This window comes from Aphelocoma coerulescens, chromosome 5 (assembly GCF_041296385.1).
Source record: "Aphelocoma coerulescens isolate FSJ_1873_10779 chromosome 5, UR_Acoe_1.0, whole genome shotgun sequence".
Classification (NCBI taxonomy): domain Eukaryota; kingdom Metazoa; phylum Chordata; class Aves; order Passeriformes; family Corvidae; genus Aphelocoma; species Aphelocoma coerulescens.
In genome coordinates this window covers 59764118-59789254 of record NC_091019.1, presented here as the reverse complement: position 1 = coordinate 59789254, position 25137 = coordinate 59764118, and the positions used below count along the sequence as shown (strand labels likewise).

Below are 25137 nucleotides of genomic sequence, written 5' to 3'. Positions count from 1 at the left end.
TGCTAAAAATCTCATCCTGGTTCAGCAGCAAAGTGAAGGAATCAATGTGAAACTGAAAAGCAATCACAGCTGTGAAAGGTGGAAACAGCTGCCAGTTAACATAAAACAGAAGTAACTAAGTGGGAGAAATTAGTAAGTGAAATTAGAACCATATAGAAACACCTAAGAACAGAGCATAGAAAGTATTTTTTCGTCTACTAAGAAAAAAAGTAGCTTAAAAATAGAGCAAAAATATCACTAGAGAGAGGTAGTAAAATGAATGGTAATGTAAAAAATAAAAGTATTAAATAGATATTCATCTGTACTCAGAAAGAAGTGAGACTGTGTACATGTATAACATGGGGTTGCTGATGGACATTTTTGCTCAGTAACATCAAGAGGCTCCTAAGCAAGATCTGCTAGGGAAAAATATTTAAAATAAGCACTTTGGCTAATTAGCATTCCCAAAAGAGATGACTGATCTCTCTCCCACTTCCATTTGAAGAAGTGCTCATCGTGTATCAATACTCCAAATGGGTAAAGAGGATGAACCGGGTAATTACAGTCAAACAGAAGTGAAGAGTAAATGCTAATCAGCATCTTTCAAAGAACACGAATTATTTGGCAAACTGAGTTCCAGTTTTGATGAGCCTGGCCCAGACATGGCAGATTGGGGTTTTCCAAGGCATCAGTTGCTGTACCAGGGAAAAAGGCCATGTCCAGTAAAACACTAAAAGTTACCCCATAACTGATGTGAGAGCTAGAGAAGTGAGAAATTGCAAGTTGTCACAGCAGAGGGTCACAGTACAGCACTGTGAGAAAAGGAAATAGAGCAACTATGAGTGTGTCTATGGTGTCAGATGTAGGCAGAGCTGTAGGGAAATTATTTCCATGCCCATGCATAGCGGTAGAAAGATCACTGCTGAAACACTCTGCTGAAGTGCAGACTCGTGGAGTGAGGGAGCAGCTTTGGGGAGAGGACACTTTGAGCTGCCCCCATTACACTGCTTTTCCCCAAGGGCTGCTTTGAGCCACCACTGGAGGCTAGGCAAACCTTTGGTTCCCCAGGAAAGCCACTCTTGCTGCCTTCTCTTGTCTGCACACTTTCACGTGTGCGCTCTTCAAAGGAATCTGAAAAGAGGAAACCAAGACCTACCTGCAATGGCACCCTGCAAGGACCAGAGCAAACACCACCCTGTGTGAGGTTCAGGACTCACTCTGCTCTTTGGTCTTTTATTTGCTTTATCCATCATGTCAAATCTCTTCTCAGTCTACTGTGACTCTGTGTAGACAAATTGTACAAATATTTTCACAAAAACACCACTTGCTTCTTGAGTTCCTAACTATCACCACAGGCTTCTAACTGTGCCAGCACAGGTCTGGCCTTGAGCATGACCTTTGGCAGGGTGCATGGGCAGCAGGCGTGTTTCAGACCCAGCTGTCAGGGCTGTTTTTCCATTTGATCCATTACAGTTGTCTGTTAGAAGACAAAAATAGCCTCAGCACCAGGGACTGGGACTTCCTTCTGAGAACCGAGTTCCCCAGCCACAGTCAGTTCCCCAACTGCTTCCCTTCTGAAACATGGATGTATTTTCCATATACTTGGCCTGCTTTCATTGCAAGAGGTACAGTCCTCACCCTCTTCCACCCCTCCTCTCTTCACCCCTTTCTCCAGAGCAAGCCAGATGAACCCACAGGAACCTGGCACTGGCTGGGGAGTCACAGAATCATAGATGTGTATTTATCCAGCTGTTTGCTGGACATTTTGTCCAGAAGGATCCTGTAAGAGACAGTGTCAAAAGCTTTACTGGAACCCAAAATGATTACATCAACTTCCCTTGATCAAGGGTTATTATTATGACTGGTTACCTTGTCATAAAAGGAAATTAAGTTTGTCAAGCAGGACTTTCCCCTCATGAACCTGTGGTGGCTGTGACCAGTGACTGCCTTGTCTTCCAAGTGCTTTTCAATAATTCCCAGATTAGTCTCCTTAGTTTTACCAGGCACTAAAGTGAGACTGCTGAGGTGCTTTATTGCTCAGCAGTGGCACGTAGGAAGACCCATCTGTAGGCATCTAGGGACCACAGATGATAAAAAAAGTATGATTGCTAAGGAGAGGAAACAGACTGTGGGTTAAATGTGGGCTACAAAAGGGGGGGTTCATGGTGAGTGTCTGCCATTCTGCTAAGAATGGCTTCCGGGAGTTGTGCCTTTTCTTGTGCCTTGAATTCATGTGGAAGAAAACACCAGGAACTAAAGACTGCTTTACTTTAGGTGGGAAATAGCTGTGTTCCTTACGTATAAAGCAGGTGTATTCCTTTCATACACTGGCTTCTGCTGAGTCCAGCCTGGAAGAAAGAAGAATTTCCACCAGTACTCTTTGATGACTGGGACAAAACACCAAACACATCAGGGGACTGGTGGGGTCTCCATCCTTTGCATCTCCAGAGCAAGGCTGCCCATTCCTGCAGGAGATGCTTTAACCCAGCATGACAGGGCCTCTGCAGACTCAACACAGAGCCCAGACTCAGCAGCCACACACAGCAACTCTGGCAGAGATCTCCCAGTCACAGACCTGGCCCACTGCTACACACTCTGGAAATCCAGGGGAGGTTTGGTGAGAAGGGGATTGTTTGGGCTGGTTTTTCTTTTGAACCCTATAATAACACTGCTCACGTCTAGTTGTGCACACTCTTTAAAGAGCTGGGATTCCCCCTTCTGATAGCAGCTACACAGCAGTCACTCTTCTCTTTAATCTCCAACAAACTATTATTTCAACATACCACCCACACAGCCAGATGAAAAAGCACTGGTTAGAGGGTGTTGTTGTTTTGTTTTTTCCTTTGCAAAAGAAAACCAAGGCTTAGAAGAAAAGCTCAGAGTCCATCTCTGTATGTACTAACTCCTCCTTTCCGTCTGGAATTTCCCACCAGTTATACCATAAACAAACTCCCTTCAAATATGCTAAAATAAAGTTAACTAAATTCAGTAGCAGACATAGAATTAGGGACTACTTGTAATTTGGTGGTTACCAAAGAAAGATCAAGAGCTGATAGAATCCCATTTTTCATTTTAGACTATTAAAATTTCTTATTCAATCAAGAAATAATTCACTTTATAAATTAGGTTGCATTTGAATACAGCTTTTCATTTGATTTTGTGATTGAGCTTGATAAGGTTTTTAACTACAAGAGGTTGCTCCTTCATTCCCAAATAATGTATAATACTTTGAAGAGCAAATACCAGCATGCTATTGCCATTTTTCAAAAGGATTTAGACATCATAAAAGATTATTTATTGTTTTGTTGTCCTACTACTGATGCTTCTACTAAGACCCCCTCTAGCAGAAGACAGAAGATAGTGTCCTAACAGAAAATATTGTTGCTAGGTAAAGGGGCACAAATCTTAGATTACCATGGCAGGTTCATAATTTTTTTACAACAAACCACTATAGGGGAACCATAGAGCAGTAACAGAGAACACCAGAAGATATCCTTTTTATAAATAGTACATCAGCTTTCATTCTCTCCTCCTGTTTTTCTGCCTTTGGATTGCTAAGAACTTTTTTAGGGAAAGAGGTCTAGTATCCACTGTGTACATTTTATTAATTATTTTTTTAAGTAAAATTTAAAAGCAAAAGGATTAACTGACATATCCCTGGCTGTCCTTCCACCAGCCAGCAGACATAAGCAGGATGGACTAAGAGCAGACCTCCTGAGAAGGACTTGGGGGTGCTGAAAGCCAACCATGTTCTCAGCAGCAGGTCAAGGGAGGGGATTCTGTCCCTCTGCTCCACTCTGGTGAGACCCCACCTGCAGTGCTGCTGGACATCTGGCACTGGGTGTCCCAACATCAGAAAGATGTGGATCTGTTGGAGCAGGCCCAGAGGAGGCCGTGAAGATGCTCAGGGTGCTGGAGCATCTCTGCAATGAAGACAGACTGGAGAAAGTTGGAGATGTTCGGCCTGGAGTAAAGAAGGTTCCAGGGAGACCTTCCAGTGCCTAAAGGAGCTACAGGAGCACTGGAGAGAGACTTTTTACAAGGGCATGGAGTGACAGGACAAGGAATAATGGATTCAAACTGACAGAGGGCAGGTTTAGATACTGAGAAGAAATTCTTTGCTGTGAGGGTGCTGAGGCCCTGGCACAGGTTGCCCAGAGCAGCTGTGGCTGCCCCATCCCAGGGAGTGTTCAAGGCCAGGTTGTATGGGGTTCTCAGCAACCTGTTTTCCTGGTCTTTAAAGTCCTGCGCAAAGGGACTGCCTGGCCATTCAATGTCAGGTTTCTCCAGGGCACCCAAAACCATGTGTAGGATACCAGTAGCTGCTCCTGCAGCTACCTGCAGACATTCATGTCCATCTCTCTGCAGAAGACATGAGCTTGTTTATCATTGCCCAGAGCCCTCACCAACAGCTAGGCATCCCAATTATCTTGAAACCCAGCAGAGCAAAGGCGCTGCATTCTTTCTGGACCATCTTCTTTCTTCTTCTGTCCTCATAGCCCTTTCCTCCTGTTCCTGAAAGTGCCAGGATGTCATCCAAGCTGATCAGACAGGAAAGTGCCTCTGCAGAGGAATGGGAGACATTTATGGATGTGCTTGTATTTTGCTTGGGAGCATAACAAGGCACACTTTATTTTCACCCAATGTATTCACTGTGTGCATTCCATAAGCTGCAGCTCCAGGATGCAGCTGGCCTGCAGCCTGCCTTTCTCCTGCCAGTGATCTTGCTTGCCTGGGACCTGAGCAGTGATGCTGGGACAGCACACCATGACACTTCCACTCCGTCAGGTCAGTGGGAGCATTTGGTTCTGGAAAGTTCTGGGATTTCCATGTCTCATTGTAAGTAGATATCTCTAGTTCGAGTTCTTTTTTTCATTTGTGGTTAACAACTGGGTCTCTTACGCCGCAGTGCTGCGCCCACTAGCCCGCTGTCCCGGGCACCGGGCAATCCCTGCCTGCTCCAAAGGGGGGGACGGAGCCGAATTGCGGCGCAGGAGGGCAGGCAAAGCTTCGGGTCGGGCTCACCTCGCCCACCAATGGCACAGGTGCACGAAGGAGGAAGGAAAAAGGCAGAGGGACTTCTTTGTGGGGGTAGAGGGTTTATTTGGCAGAAAAATCCACGGAGAAAGCTGAAGCCAGGTGGCTTGCAGGGGATCCCCCACAATATGGGTGGGGAAAACACATAGTAACCAATGGAACATCAGCCAGGGGAGAAGGAATCACAGCAAATGGGAGAAAGGGTAGGTGGGGAGGAGTAATGAGGACCAATTAACAACTGGAGAACATCGAACTCTCTGGAAAGGCAACCAAATATGAGAAATAAGGGGAGGGGAGGGCTGTGGCCAATGGTGAGGCACGGATTTATGTATTTTTCACAGCCTTTTGAATGCTCAGGGCTTTTGGGCTGTGGCAGCACCAAACCAATGGACCTTTTGGTCCACTTGATCCAGCTGGCCCTGGGGTTGGTCATGGTTCACTGTAACACTCTTACAGTATCTTTTTGCCACTTCATCTCAAAATACTTGCAAAGAAAGTCTTTAAAAGAATTTACAGCTGTCTTCTAAACAGAGAAAACTAAAACTTAGACGGAGATGAGATTAATGAAAAGAGGCCACAAGATGAGTCTTTTCTTCCCATTATCTGACGCTACCAAGGCTGGCAAAGAATTATAAAATATTTGCATTTCTTAAAATGTTGAAACCTGCAGGTTTGGCTGTGCAGAGGTTTCATGCAAAAATGTCCCACATCTGAGTAGCCTGGAGAGCACAGAGCGTTGTGGTGTCAAGGTCCACCTGCTTCCACTCAGCAAACTCACACCAGAAAAGCTACCACGGGTATCACTCTCATGCACCACAGACAGACAGACAGACAGACTTCCCATCCCCAGTGTCATGTGTCAAAATGTGCCTGTGCCACCTCAGCACCAGGTGAATCTTCACCATCTGTCTTTCCACGAGTAATTCTATTTACGAAATGACTGAAGCGGCTAGTGCCAGGAGAAAAGATGATAGAAGGGATGTTTTTTAATGTCGAAGAATCTTTCCAACTTATGTGGTTGCTTCACAAATGAATCTTCAAAAAGTACAGTCCCAGCACCAAGGAGGGCATGGAAATTGTGCTTGGAAAACAAGACTGTAAATTCATTGTTTAAGTGAAAGCAAACTGCTGAACACAGAACAAAATCCCAGGTGCCTATAGGAAAACCAATTTATAGGAAGATATGTTTATACTAAAAAAAATTGTGCCAGAGCTCAAAAGTCAGAGTTTTTAAGGGTGATTGCCAGTAGATTTTTCTGTTGTCTTTATGATGGAGTAAGAGGATCTGAAAAACTGGTGGGAAAGGAGGGGGAAAAGCTTGGATTTTTTTCGCCTTGGGGTGTACACTAGAAATCTCAAGGAAGACCATACTTCCTTTTTCAGACTGTATCAGGGATATTATCTGAGATCTCAAAATATGTGTCCCACTAAATCTTTCTTAATTGAAGGCTGGATGTCATACTTTTATAAGGCATTTTCCTTTCTCCAAATGATTAAGTTCGTGAAGATGTGGTGCCTAGGGACATGGTTTAGTGGTGGACTTGGCAGTGCTAGGTTAATGTTTGGTCTAGATGATCCTAGAGGTTTTTTCCAACCGAAATGATTCTATTCTGTGATTCCAGAACCCCTCAGACTCAGAGGAGGTGCCTAAAAAAAGACTTCAGAGGTAACTATCCAACTGCAGGAGATGGTTCCATGGCCTGGCCACTGCAGAGTGGATTCATCACCCAGCTCACCACCCACACGAGCCTCAGTTTCCCCACTGTGGGTCAGTGACACAAAGGAAGTGGACCAAATGAAGAAACAAGTTATTGCAAAGTGGAGCCTGCCCAGCTCTGTGAGCTCCCCCACCGAGGCGCATTCAGGTGGACCACAAAAAGTCTGGCAAAGATCCACAAAAACCAGCTGTGCAGAGAGGTTCTGCAGAGAGACCTGCTGCTGGCAGGAGATGTGCATCCCACTGCTTGCTGAGGCTCATGTCATGTGAGGGCTCACCCACAGGAAGTCACAGTGACCTCGGAAGTCTTCTTTTTTCAAGAGAATCTGATCAGCAGAGTGCAGGGCGCACAACTCCACCCTCTGTGGCTTCCCCATCACACAGGTGTGTAGGAGCTTGGGCGGGTTGGACGGTTGGAGACGAGAGATCTCTGAAGTCAGATCTTGGAACACGCGGTTTATTGCAAAGGGCCTGGGTACAGGGCACTGCTTGGAGCTGCCAGCTGCAGCTCGGAGCAGGCCCAAGAGAGCAAGAATGTAAAAGTAAGAGCAAGTAGGTAAGGAGTAAGAGTGAGAGAAGAGGAAGTATGTAAGAGAGAGAAAGAGCAAAGTCCTCATTACAATACAATAAATCATCTTCTGTACTGAATATTCTAATTCTCACTAGCCAATCTAGTACAAGGTACAAATCCTATAGCATTTACATACAGCCTATAAGAGTTATTACATTACCATAGAGTGTTACATTTTAACTCCTAAAAACTACTCTTTGGACCCCTTCTGCTGAGCTAGTAGGGTCTGCTCTGACCCTTGGGCCTGTCTGCAAGCAGAGGGTATTGTTCAATCAAGAGGGGATTACCTTCAGTCGGCCAGACCATTGTTTTCCAGTTGTTCAGTAACTAAGACTTGGTATCTCAAAGGTGGCCTTCATTTCGATGTCGCTTATAGTTTTCATATTCCCAAAATCTTTTGTCGGGCAATCATATTTATAAGGCTTTCCTGTTTCATCTTCCCCAACACAGGTGGAGTTCAGATCAGTGGCTCAGGGACTGGTTTGCTTTAGACAAGGTCTGGCATGCCCAGGATGATTCCAGCTGTACACATCAGGGAATTTTCAGTGCAGAAGAACCCCAAGATGAAGCAAGTTGCCCATTTTGATAAAGAGAGACATACTTTCGAACCAAAGGGCTCACAATCCTGAGTGTCCATGTGTGATTGCAGACCTCCACAACACACCATGCTCAGGAGAAAACCCAGGACATGAAGTCCTGTTCCCCATGAAACCTGCCAACCTGTTTTGCTGTTCTCTTGCCTTTTTCCTCCCCCTCCTCCTCCAATCCATTTCCTTTTCCTGTGTGCTTTACATGGCAGCCCCTGTACGTGTAAATCAGTAAATCAAACCATTTACAGAGCATTATTTTCTATGTTATCTCTGTTCTGCAAAACATTTCCTGCTTTCCTGTCTGCAGTATTTCTCTAAGGTGCCCCTCAGCACTGAGCCCAGCCACAGAAGTGCCAGGGTCACCCACAGGCGCCTGCCAGCTCTGTGACATCCTCCCCTAGCAGGGCACCAGCTTCCTAAAGCCACCCCCCTTCAGGGGCTTGGTGCAGCTCTGCAAGGTGGACTGCTGGGATCTTTGCCATGGAGAGCTGGCAGTGAGGGTCCCTGACCACAGCAAGAGGAGCTGATGCAATGTAAACAGCAAAGCCCTTTGAATCTCTGCTGCATCAGCTGGGTCCAGCCTGGCTGCAGAGCAAACTGATGGAGGCTAAGGGGAAAACAACAGTAGCAGAAAAAATGTTTGGACTTACAGCAGAATGTTTGAGTGGGATTTGGTTTATCTGGACCCCTCTGTCAGTGGCATTTCTGTGTATGTCAGGTCCTAGTCCTTCAGCCACTCTGCTCCCTAGGGATTCTGAATGGGAGGATGAATTTTATTACTTTGTTTCCATGGTTGACACAGTTTTTGTTTTAAGCTGAGATTTAATATCAAAAAATCTAAGAGCCCTGCAGTAGCACAGAGCACTGGGTAGCCACATTAGCTGTTTGCACAAGATGCAAAACCAGCTTGAACTTCTCTCTGAGTCTGTGAGGGTTAAACCGACTTCAGGTCTTGGCTCAGAACTGCTGCTGCTTTAAGTTTGTAAAAAAATTCTAAATTAGTATTCTTTGAACCGCACCCTTTTCCTCCCCACACTAACAACTGTAACCTTTCTACCCCTATGGGTGCTAAAGTTTCCTAGAAATAGGAGGGGTTTTCATAAGAAAAGAAAGCCAGACATATCTGTCACAAGGCTGCACGTGCGGCGTGAGCAGCAGAGCCGAGCCTGCAGCGCAGTGTGGCAGGTAGTGATGGCTGTCTGCTAACCAATTATATTTATGTTTTCCATTGCCTTTTATTCTGAAGCTGGATCTGAATGAAAGGACAAAGTGGATGGGCTGAGATGCTTGGGGAGACGCATATTTGGAGACTGAGTTCAAAGAATGGAGCCAAATTCCCTGAGCTGCAGCAGCACACTCGCTGTCTCAGCTTTGGCAGCGCCGCTGGCAGCAGGATGTCCCAAAGAAGCTGTTAGATATTACCCCACCTCATCCCAAGGACCCCAAGGTACAGAGTGGCACCTCTCCACTCTTACACACAGAGGACAAAGCTGTTGTTGCCCCAGAGAAGTCAGTGGTGTCAAAGGTCTGTCAGAAGCTCTGTGTGACAACCAGTTGCACTCGGCCAGTGAGCTCCTGATGGGGACCATGTTAATCCCAGTGCATGACAGGGTAGGACTGTCAAGCATGATAGGGCCTTTCTCTTCAGAGTGAGAGACCTTTCCTTGATGAGGGCATCATCAGTCACATATTCAACTTAGTGGATTTCCACCCCTGAGGCACACAGTATGTCACTGCCCCAGTGAAAAAGGAGAACAGCCAAATTTCTACACACCACTCACAAAAACACACAACTTAAAGCAGGACAGCTTTCCAATACAGACATGAGATGCAAGCATTTGTGCAGCCTGACTAAGCAGCAGGAATCTGACTGTGTCATCCCACCCATCACACGTAGGAAAGCCACTGAATCAAAAATCTGAGCAACTGACAGCCCCACTTTTCATTTCCAGTGAAGACTGGAAGGCTTCTGCATTCCCTGCAGACTGCACTCTATGGATTGGGTGTGCACGGTCAGCCAGAAATCCGTGTGAGCTCTGTGCTGGGCTCAGCTCAATGGTTTTCCCACTCAGCTGGCCTGGTTGCCAGGGTGGCACATGTAGACGCCTCATGTGTAAGGGGAAGATTCTGCAAGTAGAAAGTGGTTGGGAAGAAGCTGAGCTTCTGTTTGAGCAGAGTTTAACACATTCTGGCTTGAGGGATCCAACCTCTGGTTGATCCTGATATAGACTGAAAAAAAGCACTGTGGCCAGCTTTTATCCCTGTCCCAGACCAAGAACATCATAGCCACTGTCACAGACAACCCAAGTTTGAGCCACAAGCTACTGGGATTCTTTGCTAGGCACAGCTGTGGATCATACCAGTGCAGGGGCACTCATACAGTGCTTTGGCTGCAGGAGCCCAGAGCAGAATTCAGTCCTCGGTGCTTCTTAGCCCCTGGCCACTGCTGTCCTAGAGAGACTCTTGGGCACCCTTCTGCCTTGCTTATGATTAAGCAAGTCTTTTTTGCCATCCTGTACATGCTGCAGTCCCCAGACAGGTCTGCAGCTCAGTCCCCATTCAGTGCCCTGCCTAATAACAGGACAGACATTTGGTTGTTTCCTACCAAGACCTGTACTTCAAGACACTGTTTTCATTTCCTCATTTCCCATGCTGCAAATTTAAAGCCATATTCTATCATTTTCCAAGAAAAATGAACCTCAGTTACCTACAAAGGGGATGCACAACTGTACAAAATTGTATTCCTGGGTAACCTTTTGCATTATATGACCATGACTGCATTCAGTTGCAGGTGGAAGAAGGAGAGACAGATGAGCTGACATTTCCTCCATTTATAGGTTCTTGTTGGTCATGACCAGGGGAAGATAATGTTAACACACAGCATTTTCATACTCAGTGGAACAGAGAAATATCCTGCCAGCTTTTCTCTTGATAGTTTCTAAATGAAAGAAAAGGGGAGTGAAAAACTCAGGTCTAACAGTTTTTCAAATTCATTGGACCTCGTAAGTCTTCCAAAGTTATTTCTGTTCACTGGTCAGTCGTGCACAAGCAATTTCTCTATCACAGTGCTGTGAAAATCCTGTGAAAAAAATCTGTGTTATGCAGAACTGAGTTAAAACGAGGCTGGACCCTTTCCTCTCATATTCTATGGGCAGTCACTGTACCCTAGCAGTAAAATGATGAAGAGTGCATAGAAGACATCTCATATGCAGCTTTACTTCTTTAACATGCTACCCTAAAGGCAACTAGCTAAATAGCACCCAGAAATTAAATGGTAGAAAGAAATATTCTCAAAATGCCCAATCTAAACTCATTGAGGTGAAAAGAAACATTTCCATTTACTTCAATTGGATCTGGCCAGAGAGTTTCTGCACTCTGTTTTAAATGGCTCTTCATCTGATCTTTTTTCACTGCCTAGGTAAGACACCAGAACAATACAGCTCAGGCCAAACTTTATATTGCTGTACTGCTTGCAATATCTCTCCTGAAAACAGAGTAAACTTACTTGAAATGTTTGGTTTGGTTTTGCTGCCCACAGAAGGTCTAGCTCTGTGTTCATCTCCAGTCACAGAAGATCTTGTCAAAAGTTCTTGAAAGCATCCTCCAACATGAAATCTTGGATCAGTCTTCATCTTGCAGGAAAATGGTTGTGGGTGATGTCAGTTGGGGCTGCACTACTGAGAGAAGCACAAAGAAGATAAATAGTAATATTTTTCAAGTCTGACTGGAAGATCAAGGGCCAGAGATGTGTCACCTTTCATTTCTCTACGGAGGACTATACAATTTTCAGAGTTTCATCATAAAATCCAGCTGAAAGATGCAAATGTGTCTCTGACTATCCTAAACCCAGCATCACGGAAAGAATAATCAGGCAGGTATTTGACCCCACAGCTGATTGCAGCCAAATGGGATCTGTGAACTGGTGAATTACAAATACCACAGAGGAGCCCACTGGTCTCTGTGAAAACTCCAGTTTTTCAGGTCTAAGAGCACTCTGCTCTTTTCTATTCCACAGCTTTGAATGAAGAATGGTCATCTACAAAGAGAAAACAGCTCTAGTCATATCAGAAACATTATTCCTTCATTCTTTGTGTTTTCCTTTGGGTTTTATTTCTACACTGAGAAGGAACAAGATGAAATCATGTGTTTGAGGCAGTGCACAGACTGGTTCCAGCACTATGTCCAGTCAGGCTGAGCTGGTACAGACAGAAATTTTACCTATTCTCCTCCACAGATGGAAACCAGCTTCAGCCTCTTCCTTCCCAATTCCTCCCGCTTCCTGAGAATAAATTGCTCTTTTCAGAAAGTTTCTGGGGATGGGTCTTTCTCCAGCAGAACAGAACTAAACTTTTTCACATCAGAATGAAAGTACATACCAAGCATTTCTTTAATTTTCAGAAGAAATGTTTCACTTTCAATACAGATACCAAAAGTGAATTCAGTTCTCTGCTTGCCTAAGGTTGCCTCCCAGATCCATCCTGTCTCACCTTAGCCCTCAGCAGCCTGCAAGCACTGACAGATCCTTGTGGGGCCCTGTAAGCACCTCACTGCAAGTGGAATTGGTAGAAGTTGATGGAGAAGTTACCTGAAAACTTAATAAATCTGGCTTTAACTGACTTTCACTGAGTGAAACACTGCTTCTGCAAAACCACATGGAACGGGTCTCACAAACAAGGTCTAGTCTGGCAACACAACATCGGGATCTTCTTCCTCCTTCACATAAAGCCTGAACCAGGGCACTTGGTAAAGATCATATCATTCTTGTCAATGCCCTTTGCTATTAAGGAACACTGCAACTGAATTCTTCTTCTTCTAGAAGGTGCTCAAATCACCATCTAATCTTCTTTAGCATTCTCAGCCTTTTCTATCCCAACTGGCACCAGAATAGGCTCTCCCACCTATCACCACTCCCTTTATTGGGCTCTAATACTGCTTCCCATTTTTCAATACCCAGCCAATTCACACATACTCAGGTGAGTTCATGTGTCGCACCCAGAGTGGGAGTTACCTCCACTGCAGAAATACGGAATAAGCACCTCCCGCAGGCCCCCTGCTCCTGAGGAGCCACAGGGCTGGGGGCAGTTCATCGGTCCCTTGTCCCTCCGGAGCACGTTTGCGCAGTGATTAAGGTGCATGCCTAGAGCAGGAGCCCAAACAAGAGTCTGGCAGTCACAAAAGCAACCTCCCACCCCTGTACAAGTGACAGAATTTGTCAGCAAGCACTTTTTTAAGGCTGCTTCTCCTTCTAGGTGCTCTGCTGACACTGAAAGCCTCTGCTTCCTGTGCATACCCAACTAAAAGTGACTCACTTGTGGATGAAGGTGTGCCCACAGAGCTTCTTTTAGCTCACAGCATTTAGGGCTGCACGCGGTATCGTCAGCTACTTCCTGCAGTTCTGTCAGAGCACGGCACGAGCTGGAGCACTCCATCGCCTCCTCTGCAAAAACCAAGGGGGAAAAGAAAAAAAAAAGAAAGAAACAAAAAGTAAGTATTCCATCTCTGAGTCCAGGCATTGCTTCTATTTAGCAACATTTTCCTTTGTTCTGTTTTGGGCACTGTTTCTCCGTGCCGGGTGTTTGTGCTCAAGAACTGCAGAACGTGCTGATGTTTCACCATAGTCTAAATCTCCCTGTGATTGATAACGTTGCTGGGTCTCAATTAATTGCAGTTGATGCAGTCCTTCCTACCTGTCTTCCTTACAAATTCCCTTTCCTATAAAAAACATATTTCTCTTAGAAATCAACTTTAGTTCTAGTCAGGGATAGATGATTATTAGGATTTAAGGATTTTGGCAGAATAGAGGTTGCTGTGAGGTTAGCTTTAGCTATTACTGCAGTGCATGAAGCATGAATAGAGAATTTTAATAGAAATATGAATGCTGGGTTTCTTTTGAGGAGAATTACATCCAGCCTTTCCTCTCATCCTTACTCTGCTGGAAAAGCAAGGCAGGCATTTAATTCTTAAGTTTACCTGCTGGTCTATAGTGACTAATTGGATACACTACATTCCTTCTTTTTCTCCACCTTTTATTCATCATCACTGCTGATCTCTGGCACTCAGGAATGTGGAAACTAACTGTAGTTAAAATTAACTTTATTTTTTTTTGGTCAAATATTTTTGGAGTTGACTACTTTGCCAATGACCAAAGAGCATCTGGGTTTATTTTAAACCGATGTCCTTCTCATAATCCCATTCAGATCTGCTGCTGCCTCTAAACCGGCAGCTCTTTAACTTCCAGTAATTTCATTGTGGGGAAGAGGGGTGTATGGGGGAAACAAAAAAAAAAAAAACAAACAAAAAACACCCAGAACAAAACAAAATCACTTATTCTGCACCTTAGTATGTAATGGGCAAGACTGATTTTCTTCTGACATGTTTTTCAAAGTTCTGTACACAGGACAATATATTTAAAGAAGTCTCAGAGTTTGAATTGGGCACCCCCTCTGTTCAGATTTTTGCCTGAAAGTGCAGACAGCTCTTTCAGGTTCAGCATTTCCCAAGCCTTTTGGGGAGACCTTGATCTTACAGCCTCACCGTGATCACACGCTGCACTTTGGGAAATATCTACTAACTGGGTAGTAGACCCTAAGTGTCCCAAAAAGAATGAGATGCTCGTTGTGGTAAATGTATAAAGACACAGAAAAGATCAGAGATGAGGACTCAGACAAAACAACACATTTAGCAGAAGTGAGTGGGCTTACAGGGACGTCAGAGATGTGTGTACATGCAAAGGGGAATCTTTGAGCGTCAGTTTTTGATGGTATCACTAAAGTCCTAAGGGGGAAGCCCTGCTGCTGGTATGGGAGTAGGTAGCTACAGGAGGAGACCCAGATGTAAAAAGGGAAAATGGGAGTTCTCCAGTTAGTTGAGAGCAAATCGTTGGATGAAAAGGAAAAAGAAGTTGTGTTTCATGGTAAATGGAGAAGGAGGAAATATTTGTGTCTAAGTTCAGAGCACTGTTAAATACCATTTGTAGGCATTCTGTTAAGAATAGGATTGTTTCAATAAAGATGGTGCTGTGGTTTTCACTAGGCTTTACAAATCCTGCTTGCTGAGATACATCTACTTTAGACAAAAGTAACAGTTTTGAGATGAAACTAGCTAGACTTGTAAGTAACAGCCATTGTCAGTGAGCCCGAGTCTGGCAGGTCATGAAATTATTTTGGGCATCTCTTTGCTCTGTTTTTCCCCAGCAACATCTTTAGTACTGATGATACCATCAGTGCAGCTCCCACGTCACAGCAGTTTCTGTACAGACCACAAGGGCAGTGCCAAGACCTCCATTAGGGAGAGTCCATCTGCTGTCACAAGGTCAAAACTCAACACTATCTTTGCATTTTTCTACTCCTGGCAAAGAGAAACCATCCTATCCATGCTCACTCTTTGCAGCAGAGTTAACCCATGCTCTGACTGGGGGAGTTCAGAGGGAAGAAAGAGACAAACACATTGTGGGGATGCAGGAGCCTGTGATCCCTGTGACTGTAATGACTGCAGTGAAGGTGTCAGTGCAGGAAGAGGGGAGGCTTGTGAATTTGGGAGTTTGATCAGATGTGTTTGGTCATGAATAAATATAATCTGCGTCACTGCCTGGTGGCATTGGACATTTGCCTCTGATCCAGCATCCTCTGACTTCCAGGGGCTTGAGCAACAGAATATGTATGATTTACCATTTGTGAATCTCCTGGGACGGCAGTGGTTTGAAAACCTCTGCCTTGGGACAGAGCGAGGAAAAGCAGCAGCAGGATGGTGAAGGGCAGGAATGAACCGTGGCAGTACAGAGACCACAGACAGGGAAAGACAGACCCAAGTGATGACAGGCTGCAGGAGGTGACCAGGTCAGCAACAAAGGACAGAGCCTGGGCAGGACTCAGCACTGACAGGCCAACAGCACACAGGACCACACTGTGGTTAGACACAACCCTTGACCATTAATTGAAACAAACCAAGACATGGGAAACAAGCAGAACCATTGGCCAGCCACCATCCACAGCCAACTTTAAATAAGCAAAGCCACTTACCACAAGGTAGGATAACTGAATGGTCACTAAAACTCACATCAACTCTGCTACAACACTGCCCTGTTCTTGTGTGGCAGCAACAGAGGCCCCATAGGAGCACAGAGGGGCCAGCTAAGGGATGCCACAAGCCATAGGCCTGGCCGTGCCACTCCCAGGCTGACCATCTTGCCTGCCCTGGAGGTGATGAGATCCCACCTTCACAGGTCTGCAAATGATGCTCCTCCTAGCAGGAACAAGTCTTTCTCTTGGCCACAGGGTGTCTGTGGTTGTCCTCTGCTTGATCAGGACTTGAAGACCTTTCTTACTGCCTTGCATTGGTCCAGCCATCACACGTGGCCACATGCTGGTGTTCACTGAAGGGTGAGATGTATTAATTCAGTCCAGAAATCTCCAGCAACTCCAGCTGAACAGTTGCCACCCCAGAGATGATTTTGAGTCATCACAGTAGTTTGAGGGGGACATGGCTCTAGACTGGGCCTTTCTGTGGCTCTTAGTGTGTTTCTAATTGCCAGTGCCAAAGGTTTGGCAGGAGTCTCCTGTTTGAAGGCCTGGAGGCCAAGAATAAGGAGGAAGATAACTACAAGTAGCTGCTGAAGAAATCCTAAAATCTAAAGGATAACAGAGCACCCCTTTCTAAGGGGTACACCCGTGCATTTAGACGTAGGTCTTGGTGTTTCTTTGTTCAGCTGTTTGAAGTCAGATTTTCCTTAAGCCTGGCAGTGAGACACATTCACCTCTAACAGTGTGCCAGCATAGCCAGACCTCCTCACCTTGCTAAAACAGCCTGTTCCCCGATATCCCAGCCTGTTCTCCAACATCCCAGCTTGCTCTTTTGGGAATCCAGCACAGTATCCATCCACTTGTTAGCCCCTAGTGCCAAACTGCTGGCCCTTGGCTGTGCTTCAGCCAGCATCCATGAGCACCCTGATGCAGGAGAGAGGAATGGGAATCACACCTCTCATCCTCTTCTTCTAAAACTTTGTAGTTCCAGTATAAGCCAATAAGAAAGTTTGGGCAGCTGGGTTTTCAAATGAGCCACTTCTTTAACAGAAGCCATATACAATTACCCCCTGCTGCCAAGGCCACCAATTAAGCTGCAACAGCTTTAGGAAGTCATTAAGCTCAAGTGTCTGATGGTTTCAGGTGTGAAGAAGAGGGTGTGAAGAAGAGCCACTCTCAACTGCTCACTTTCACTGCTGCTGCTCCAACACCTACACTTTCCTCAGCCTGTTCACTTTACAGTTTAGCCTCAAATCTAGGACAGCTTTTGTGGGCTTCCTGATGCTTCTCCTGGCCATGGAGCCATTCCTCTGGCTCTGGGATCTTTTCCACACAAGCTAGTAGGTACCAGGGAGTAAATCTGCCCTGCAACAGCTGCACTCTGGTGCTCTCAGGGACGACTGAGAACCTTTTGCTGGTCTAAAGTCCCAAAATCATGCCTTACAGCCTTTGAATCACAAGACTGGAGAAAAAAGTCCCCTGTTGCGGGTGGATTTTGGGGTCTGTTTTTCCCCTGTGAACTTCCCCTACCTAAATTTAAGTAGTTTTACCCACTTTTATATATGTTGAATAACGTGGTCTTAAACCCAGTATGAGGATCTTTTATCAACATATTTCTCTCCCACCCACCAGACATTCTTCTCTCCTGAGCAGTCCCTCTCCAAGTAGTGTAACATGGCACTAGGGCACCCAGATCAGGGAAGGATCACCCTCTTAAACTGGGGCCTTTGTCAAACCTGAATTGTGACAGTTCCCCTTAGTAATACCACAGATGCTCATTTTAGCAAACTAGCACATTTAGTACTACTGTGGGATTTCTAGATTGTGGAAAGGGGGAAGGGGATGTGTGGATTCATGTAAGAACCTGCACATAGGTATTTAAAAATCCACAGTCATTGAGAGTTCACATCTATGAACAGTGTTATCATGAGCTAAATCAAGTACCTTCCCCTCATCAGGAAAGATTGCTGAGCTCCTCCCCTCCTGAAAGGCAATTGATTAATAACTTCTGTCTTCTACCAAATATCATCTTCATTTTAATATCTTTATAAGACTCCTTATATCTGCAGTATTGAATTATCTGCATTATATCTCGTATCTGCAGTATTGAATTAAATATTAAGGCTGTATAACTAATCCCAAGGTCTTGCTGCTTTCAGCCTACATATGTCCCATAATTTGTTTTAACCAGCACTAGTCAAGAGAGGGGTTACTTGCTTCACCAGTGGAAGAATGATATTTTAGGATAGAGTTGTGCTCAAGCTGGATTCCTAGGATAGCTTTAAAACACTTTTTTTTCTAAACAGAGTTTTGAAATTATATAGTGTCAAGATTATATATTCATATATTATATTCAACTTTGAAATGATGTTGCTTGAAAATACATGGGTTTATATTCAAATTTCCAATAGTACAGCTTCAAATCCTGCTATGTTGTGTGTGTCAGTAAAAATGATCGGTCTGATGGGTAACCAAGTGGAGCCATTGCTGTTTCTCCTTTTTATGCTGAGATCTGCTTATAGGAGTGACTTCCTCTACTGATTTGTTTATTAATAATGGAAAAAAAAAAAAAAAAAAGCAGTTCACTGACTTGCTGGGCAAATGGGCCGTGATCTCTTTCTATTCAAAGACACCATAAATATTTTTCCTACTTTCAAGAACAGCAGAGCAAGTAATCCACAGCAATTTCTCACCTTCAAGTTAAGAGACACAAAAGTTAATTAGTTGATCATTTACAGGCAGGTAGTGTAAGTTCTGCATGGGAAGGAGAAGCCCAGGTTCAGACGTTGGAGGAGTGACATTGCTGGTGACGAGCATTGTAGGTGGCATAAATGTCACATCTGGGAAGTGATGTGTTTCAATATTAGATTTGAGTGTCCAACTGACATCCTGCTGGCACCCTTGTGTCAAATACTTCCAGCACCACATTCTACTGCAGAAAGCACACAAAATCCCTCAGGAGAAACTTGTATCCTCTTTCACTGAAAGCTGATTTATGCTTTAAGACATGCAGGTTGTTTTCCTCTACAGATATTGGAGACAGGAAGAAAAGCGTGAAGGGAAAGTTTGTTTAATTTTAACCATCACAGCCGTTATTTTAAATTGTTCCTAATATCCACATAAATGCCTCAAAACTTTTGGCTTTAACAATAATCCCTGGCAGAGATGGATGATGAGAAAAATATTAGAAAATAAAAAATACATTAATTAATGTGCTTTTCTCATGTAATTGTACTCATGTTATGGATTTTACTGTGTCCTTTTTTTTTTTCTTCTGCCCCTGTGTATCTCAGGTGAGTTAATGCAAAGATTTTCAACCAGTCTCTGTCCAACTATTGTGCTTTTTTGACTTATCCTTGTCATCCTTGTAGCCATATCTGTAATTTTCTTTTTTTATTTTTTCTAATAGGGGTTATTTTTATCACTTTAACTTCTCCTTTGGAAATTTAAACCATTTCACATGAGTAGTTCATACACAAATAACAAAAAAAAAAAAAAAAAGCAAAGTAAAGCCTTTTGCTTTCCTGCTTGTTTTCACTTCCCTTTTTCTTACACTTCAGTGTTACTGAAAAGACTTTTCTTGAGAAAAAATTAATTTAACAGGCCCAAATGAGCAGCAGGAGCCACTGCATTTTAGGAGTAAGAAACGTAACTATCTATTTGTCTAACAGTGTGGACACAACACAAGAACATTAGAAATGGAAGAGTGTAAATACAGAGCAGGCATGCAGCAAATTCTTAGCAGATTACCCCATCTTCCAGTGATTTGTGCTCAGGTGCTTCCTGAGCCAGAGGTGATGTCTCTGTCCTGGAAGATGAGATGTTTTGCACATCCTGAAGGTGAGAAACATGCACATGATAACTGCGGTTTGTCTCATGCAGTGACTCTCACACAGCAAGAAGCCTCAGAGTGCTGACAAAATTACATTGAGCTGTTGATGCAAAACTCAGCCAGTACCTGCTGTAACACCTAGTTATGGTTGGTGAGACCTAGAATATCAGGACAGGCCACAGAAAGGTGAAAACAGCTACTTTGGAGGGGCTTTGCTCAACTGAAAGATACAGGGCAGCAAAGATAACTCATTGGAACAGTTTGTATCTCACAAATGCATTCTTGGATATTGCTCATCCTGGTCATCATTGCTATGTTTGACCTTTCATAAATGCTTGAAAATTGCTGGTTGTGATAAATCTCTTCAGTTCTGGTGTTCAAACCAAAACTGATCATCACAAATATTAACAGAAAATAGTGTATCATTTTTTTCAGCTGTGTAATTATTACTGTTTTTCATTTGAATTAATACTTGAGATGCAGGTTAGCCTCAACATCCCAGTGGAAGACAGAAGTGGGAATCTTCTGGGCTGAGCCAAGCATCAAACCATTAAACTCTAAAGGTCTGAGAAGAAGATATAAATGTGCTTTCAATTGAAGAGGGGTGTAGAGGCACAGAGAAGTTGACTTTAGTCACAGGGTGGATTGTGGTGTTATTTCCTTCTCCTTAAGGGTGTGTCAACACAAGGGGCAATGTCACCAGGAGAAATTTAATAAATTGCTGAGTGCTGCTTTGTGATCTTCATTTGAGGGGGAAACCCCTCTGCAGACCTGGAGAACTGAGTGAAGGCAAGTGAAGCTCCAAACTGGGGGTGGATGCAGTGGCCAGTGGAAGAATACTCTTCCCTGGACAGGGCTGAGAGCCTGGAGAAGGTGAGGAGTACAGCAAATGGTGGCCTCCTCTCCTCCTTCCTGATATGGGGCTGGGACTTAGACCATTCCTACTGGGTAGGACACAAGCTCCCAGGCTGGCAGGCCAAAGCTTCAGGACAGTCCTTCAGCATCTGCTTTTTCTCTAGAGTGTAAATCCACACCTGTGGCTGCAGTTTGTCAGCTGGGGCATCATGCTTGGCAGCTGACAGCCATTTAAGGGTGAAGATCTCTTTGGCTCAGCTCCAGCCCTGTGGCTTAGTCCATATGCTAAACACCAAGGAAAAATGCCTGCCCCAGGCAGGTAGCTTAGAAAGCCACAGACATCCTGAGGTTCCCTCCTGGATGCCGAGCATGGGAAGGAGACTTGGAGCCAAAGTGGGAGGGGAGGAGTCAAGACAAACATTGGGAGCCATGTGTTGACAGAACTCTTCTACCACTTCCTGCCCTGCACCATCACTGACTGCTCTGGGGGAAGCTGTGCAGAAAGGAGAATATTCAGACAAGCACAGGATCAAGAGAAGTGTGCAAAGCCAGGAGGAGGGGGGGAGAGAGCACCCTCAACCACTCCTGAAGGTGTTTTTATTGAGGTGTGTGGGGTAGACAAACTGATGAGTAACTGAGGTGGTGTGTGACTTGTGCCATGTCCCTGCCCTGGCTGTCACCATCTGCCTGACTATGATCTGTATTCACCTGTTGTGCTTTACCATAGAAGGGGACATCTCCAAGACCCTCTGTGGTGTGCAGGTGTACAGCAGCTCTCACATTGGTCAGGCATGTCTGAGTCAAGGACAAGCTGTTGTATGTCAGCTAACAGACGAGGTCTGGGCAGAGAACCACTGCTGACCCTGAAATCAAGCACCCTTTTTATCCCCTCTACACAATAGTTAGGTAGGCAGCCCAGAAAAGACCCCTCCTCCTCCGCCAAAGGTGACAGATGCTCAGAGGCAGCAAAAAACTCTTCACCACCAGCCCTTTTTGCAACCACCGTGTTTGTAAGTGAACACCAGCTCAACCAACCTCTGGGTTAAGAACCTTTTTCTAATATCCAACCTAAACTTCCCCTGACACCACTTCAGGCCATTCCCTCGGGTCCTGTTACTGGTCTAAGTACTGTGCCATCTTCTCCATACAGCAGTGAGGATTCTCTTCTCCAGTCATTCTTAAGAGGTGACAATACTGAATCCAGCTTTTTTTTCAAATACATCTAAGCTGCCCTACAGCTTCATATTCATCTACCTTACTTTTGTAGGCTGATCCCTGCATGCGATTTTGGGTGCAGGTGATACATGGCATGAGGAATGATGGGGGTTTTAGCATTTACAGTGTGATTTTGGAATGGGAACTGAGAGAAAGGAGATGGATGATTTTATGTCCAGGGACAAAACTTCAAATCCCCCTTAAGAGAGCTTCCACATACCCCTCAGACTCCAGTCCAACTCTCAGAGGTGGAGGGATGTGACCCTTTCTTTCTCAGTTCCTGCTTGAGGAGGCACCTTTCAAACATCCCCCGTCCCACTTGCTCCACTAGCATGTCAAGCTGGACCTATGACACATTACTGACACATTTTTAAGTGATGCAATGCTAACTTTCCACTTTGTCTTCTGTTTCTCAGGAAACAGCAGCTGGAAAAAGAATAATGGAAGATTGTCTAAACAAAAATTGTAATTCCACTTGCCCAGGATTTCCCTACAAAGACAGCCAGACACTTCTGGTTGCTGTTTACAGCATCGTTTTTGGTATAGGCCTTCCAGCAAATTGTTTAACTTCTCTGCTGACATTTGTACAAATCCAAAGGAATAAAGTAGTTGCCATCTACATTTTCAGTTTATCATTGTGTGAGCTGATGTATTTAAGTACCTTGCCTTTGTGGATTATCTATGTGCAAAATGGGCACAACTGGACCATGGGTGACACTGCTTGCAAAATAACAGGATTCATCTTTTTCTGCAATATCTACATCAGCATTCTGCTTTTGTGCTGCATCTCTGTTGATCGCTACATGGCACTGGTGTATTCTCTGGAATCAAGGGGGAGAAGAGGACAGAAAAAGGCCATCATAATAGTCTGTTTTCTCTTTACTGTGGTTGCAGTAATCCACACCCCAGTATTTATGGAAGACAAAAAGCAAAATTGTACAAATGTGACAACCTGCTTTGAGACAGTGCCCCTTGACATATTATTGGCTTCTTTCAGCTTTGCTAGATTCCTATTTGGATTTGCCATACCCTTCACAATCCTCATTTTTACAAACTACAGAATTTTCCAAACTACAAAAAGAAGTATCAGCTTGACTTCTCGCCAGAAAGCAAAAGTGAAGTATGTGGCTATTGCCATTATTGTTATTTTCTTGGTCTGCTTTGCTCCATATCATGTGGTGCTCATAATAAGAGCCATATACTTTATGTTTCATCAGGACTGCCCATGTCCATTTGAAAAGGAGATATATTCAATTTTTACAGTGTTTCTGTGTTTATGCACTGCAAACGGTGCTGCCGATCCAATCATCTACGCTCTGGTCAGTGAAAATGTCAGAGAAGACTGTTATAGGAGCCTGAGAAGATGGAGATTGAACTCATCCAAGCTAAGTTCATCCACTACTCACAATACTGACAGCAGAAAATCGGAAATGCCAAAAGAATCAGAGGAGGGGACCAAAGAACAGGAAACAAAGAAATAACAGATTCATCCAAGGCCTGTACTAGTGGCAGAGACCAGGAAAGTGGCAGCTAGCTTGTAGCCACTGGAACAAATAAGAAGGTCCCAATGCCAGCTGCAGGACACAAGTCTTTACATGCTGACATTATTTTGCATGTCCTGCATGGGCCAGCAACTCCTTGAGGACTCTATGGGAGCAATAATTCACATTTTTGTTTGCCTCCTACAACAAACTTTGCCGACCAGTTATCATTGGTGAAAATACTGCTTTGCTAAGGATATGTGGAATAAACTAAGTAATTTACTTTGACTCAAATTAGGATCTTAAAAGCTTATTTTTTGACTGACTCTTTTTCTCATATGAAATAAAACCAGTTTTATCTTCTGAGCAAAATAAAAAAAAAAAAAAAAGCACTGCTGAGGAGAACAATGTATTCTTATGGTTGACATTTTTGCTTCTTTAGGAGGTACCTGTTCAGATTCTCACACATGTGCTCTGCTGTTAACGTTTGTGGTTAACCAGTGGAAAATATTAAAAATGAGTAAGTCTTTCAGCAAGAACCTTGAACATTTTCCTCGTACTTCAGTATGTGGCTTCAGCTACGTCACACGTTCCAGGAGAACTAGAGGGCAAAACAATGGCCTGATAACACAGACCAACAGTACTGCAGCTGCAGTAGTCGAGGTCCTGCACTGCCCTGAAATTCTTAAAACATACAGTTCTAATGCTTGATAATTTACAATTAGTAAACTTTACTTGTTTGGCAGTCAGATCTAGAATGCAATGAAATATATAGAAAATGTATACATTTCCAAGTGGAGTCGGGGACTGCTTTTATGCCATCTCCAAATGTTTGTTGAACTCATGTTTCATTTCTGACTAAGCTAACCCTTCCCTTTTGTTATTGATCCCACTATTCTCAACTCCCACTCCACTGTGTAGGAGTCTGTAGAAGATGTGGGTAGGCTCATAGATGGTATGGAAGGTTGGAAGTCTGGAGAGCACAGTCCTTCCTCCACAGCTGGGGAACTCCCTCAGACATGCTGGGGCAAATTTCATTGTTGCTGCTGCCACTTTTATTATGAATAACTTATGGATAGTAGTTCCTTGTGTCTTCAAACAAGAACTTAAAAATTATACACATCTGGTAATGTTCATCTAAGCAACTTCTTCATGTTTTTATGGGATTTAACAGACAGAATCAATTTGAGTATGAGCTTGTAGAGTGTTTCATAGCATCATTCCATTTCATCTGTGGTGTTGTGTTTCTGTGACATGTTGAAATTGTTACTGACGTTGACATTTCTGCATTGAATTAATACTGACCAGTCTTAATGTAAATACAATACTTTTTAATATCTTAAAATTACCATAGATATTTCTGTATATTATATTTTATTCTTACATATTCTTACACTTTTGGAAAGAACCATTATGCAAAAATTATATATCTTCAATTTATTAGATTTATTACATATTTCATTTTTTAATTACTTAATGACTCCTCTGGTATTTATCTGTGAAATGGTTTTATCCTCAAAGGTAGTCCATATAATATTAAACAGGAGGTTGTCTCAGAAAAACATAAAATTTGGTTGTGGTGCTAATTAACAAGTTCTGGATTTCTATTTTTATATGCATCCAGAGATCAAATTCTCTAAGGTATCGAGGAAAGACCTTCAAAGTGCTGAGTATCTGTAACTTTGCTGAATGTCTGTAACTTTCTGTTGCTAAAGAATTCCTCAGCAACAGAACACAGCTCATAACAGCCCCTGCCAGCCCGAGCACTGGTGACTCATCTCTGAAGATTCACATGCAAACTGCTCCAGCCTCAGGATTTTCATCGTCTGAATGCAAACTCTG

The 25137-nt window shown here is 43.9% G+C and overlaps 1 protein-coding gene and 1 long non-coding RNA gene across 4 annotated transcripts; one reads left to right on the top strand and one right to left on the bottom strand.

Annotated features, from left to right (window-relative positions):
- Window positions 1–10565: 10565 nt before the first annotated feature.
- Window positions 10566–16766, bottom strand: LOC138110883 (uncharacterized). The gene is made up of 4 exons (XR_011151139.1): window positions 16683–16766; window positions 13204–13331; window positions 11400–11571; window positions 10566–10973 (listed from the first exon to the last, which is right to left on the bottom strand). It is a non-coding gene; the product is annotated as an uncharacterized lncRNA (long non-coding RNA).
- Window positions 13296–24594, top strand: GPR132 (G protein-coupled receptor 132). 3 transcript variants are annotated; one of them, XM_069016037.1, is made up of 3 exons: window positions 13296–13378; window positions 20222–20307; window positions 22231–24594. In XM_069016037.1, the coding sequence occupies exon 3, from the start codon at window positions 22255–22257 to the stop codon at window positions 23293–23295; it is 1041 nt and encodes a 346-aa protein (XP_068872138.1). In that variant the 5' UTR covers window positions 13296–13378; window positions 20222–20307; window positions 22231–22254; the 3' UTR covers window positions 23296–24594. The 3 variants fall into 3 exon arrangements, with proteins under 3 accessions (XP_068872138.1, XP_068872139.1, XP_068872140.1); XM_069016038.1 differs by having other exon boundaries at window positions 13299–13378; window positions 20228–20307; XM_069016039.1 differs by lacking the exon at window positions 20222–20307 and having other exon boundaries at window positions 13301–13378.
- Window positions 24595–25137: the final 543 nt, after the last annotated feature.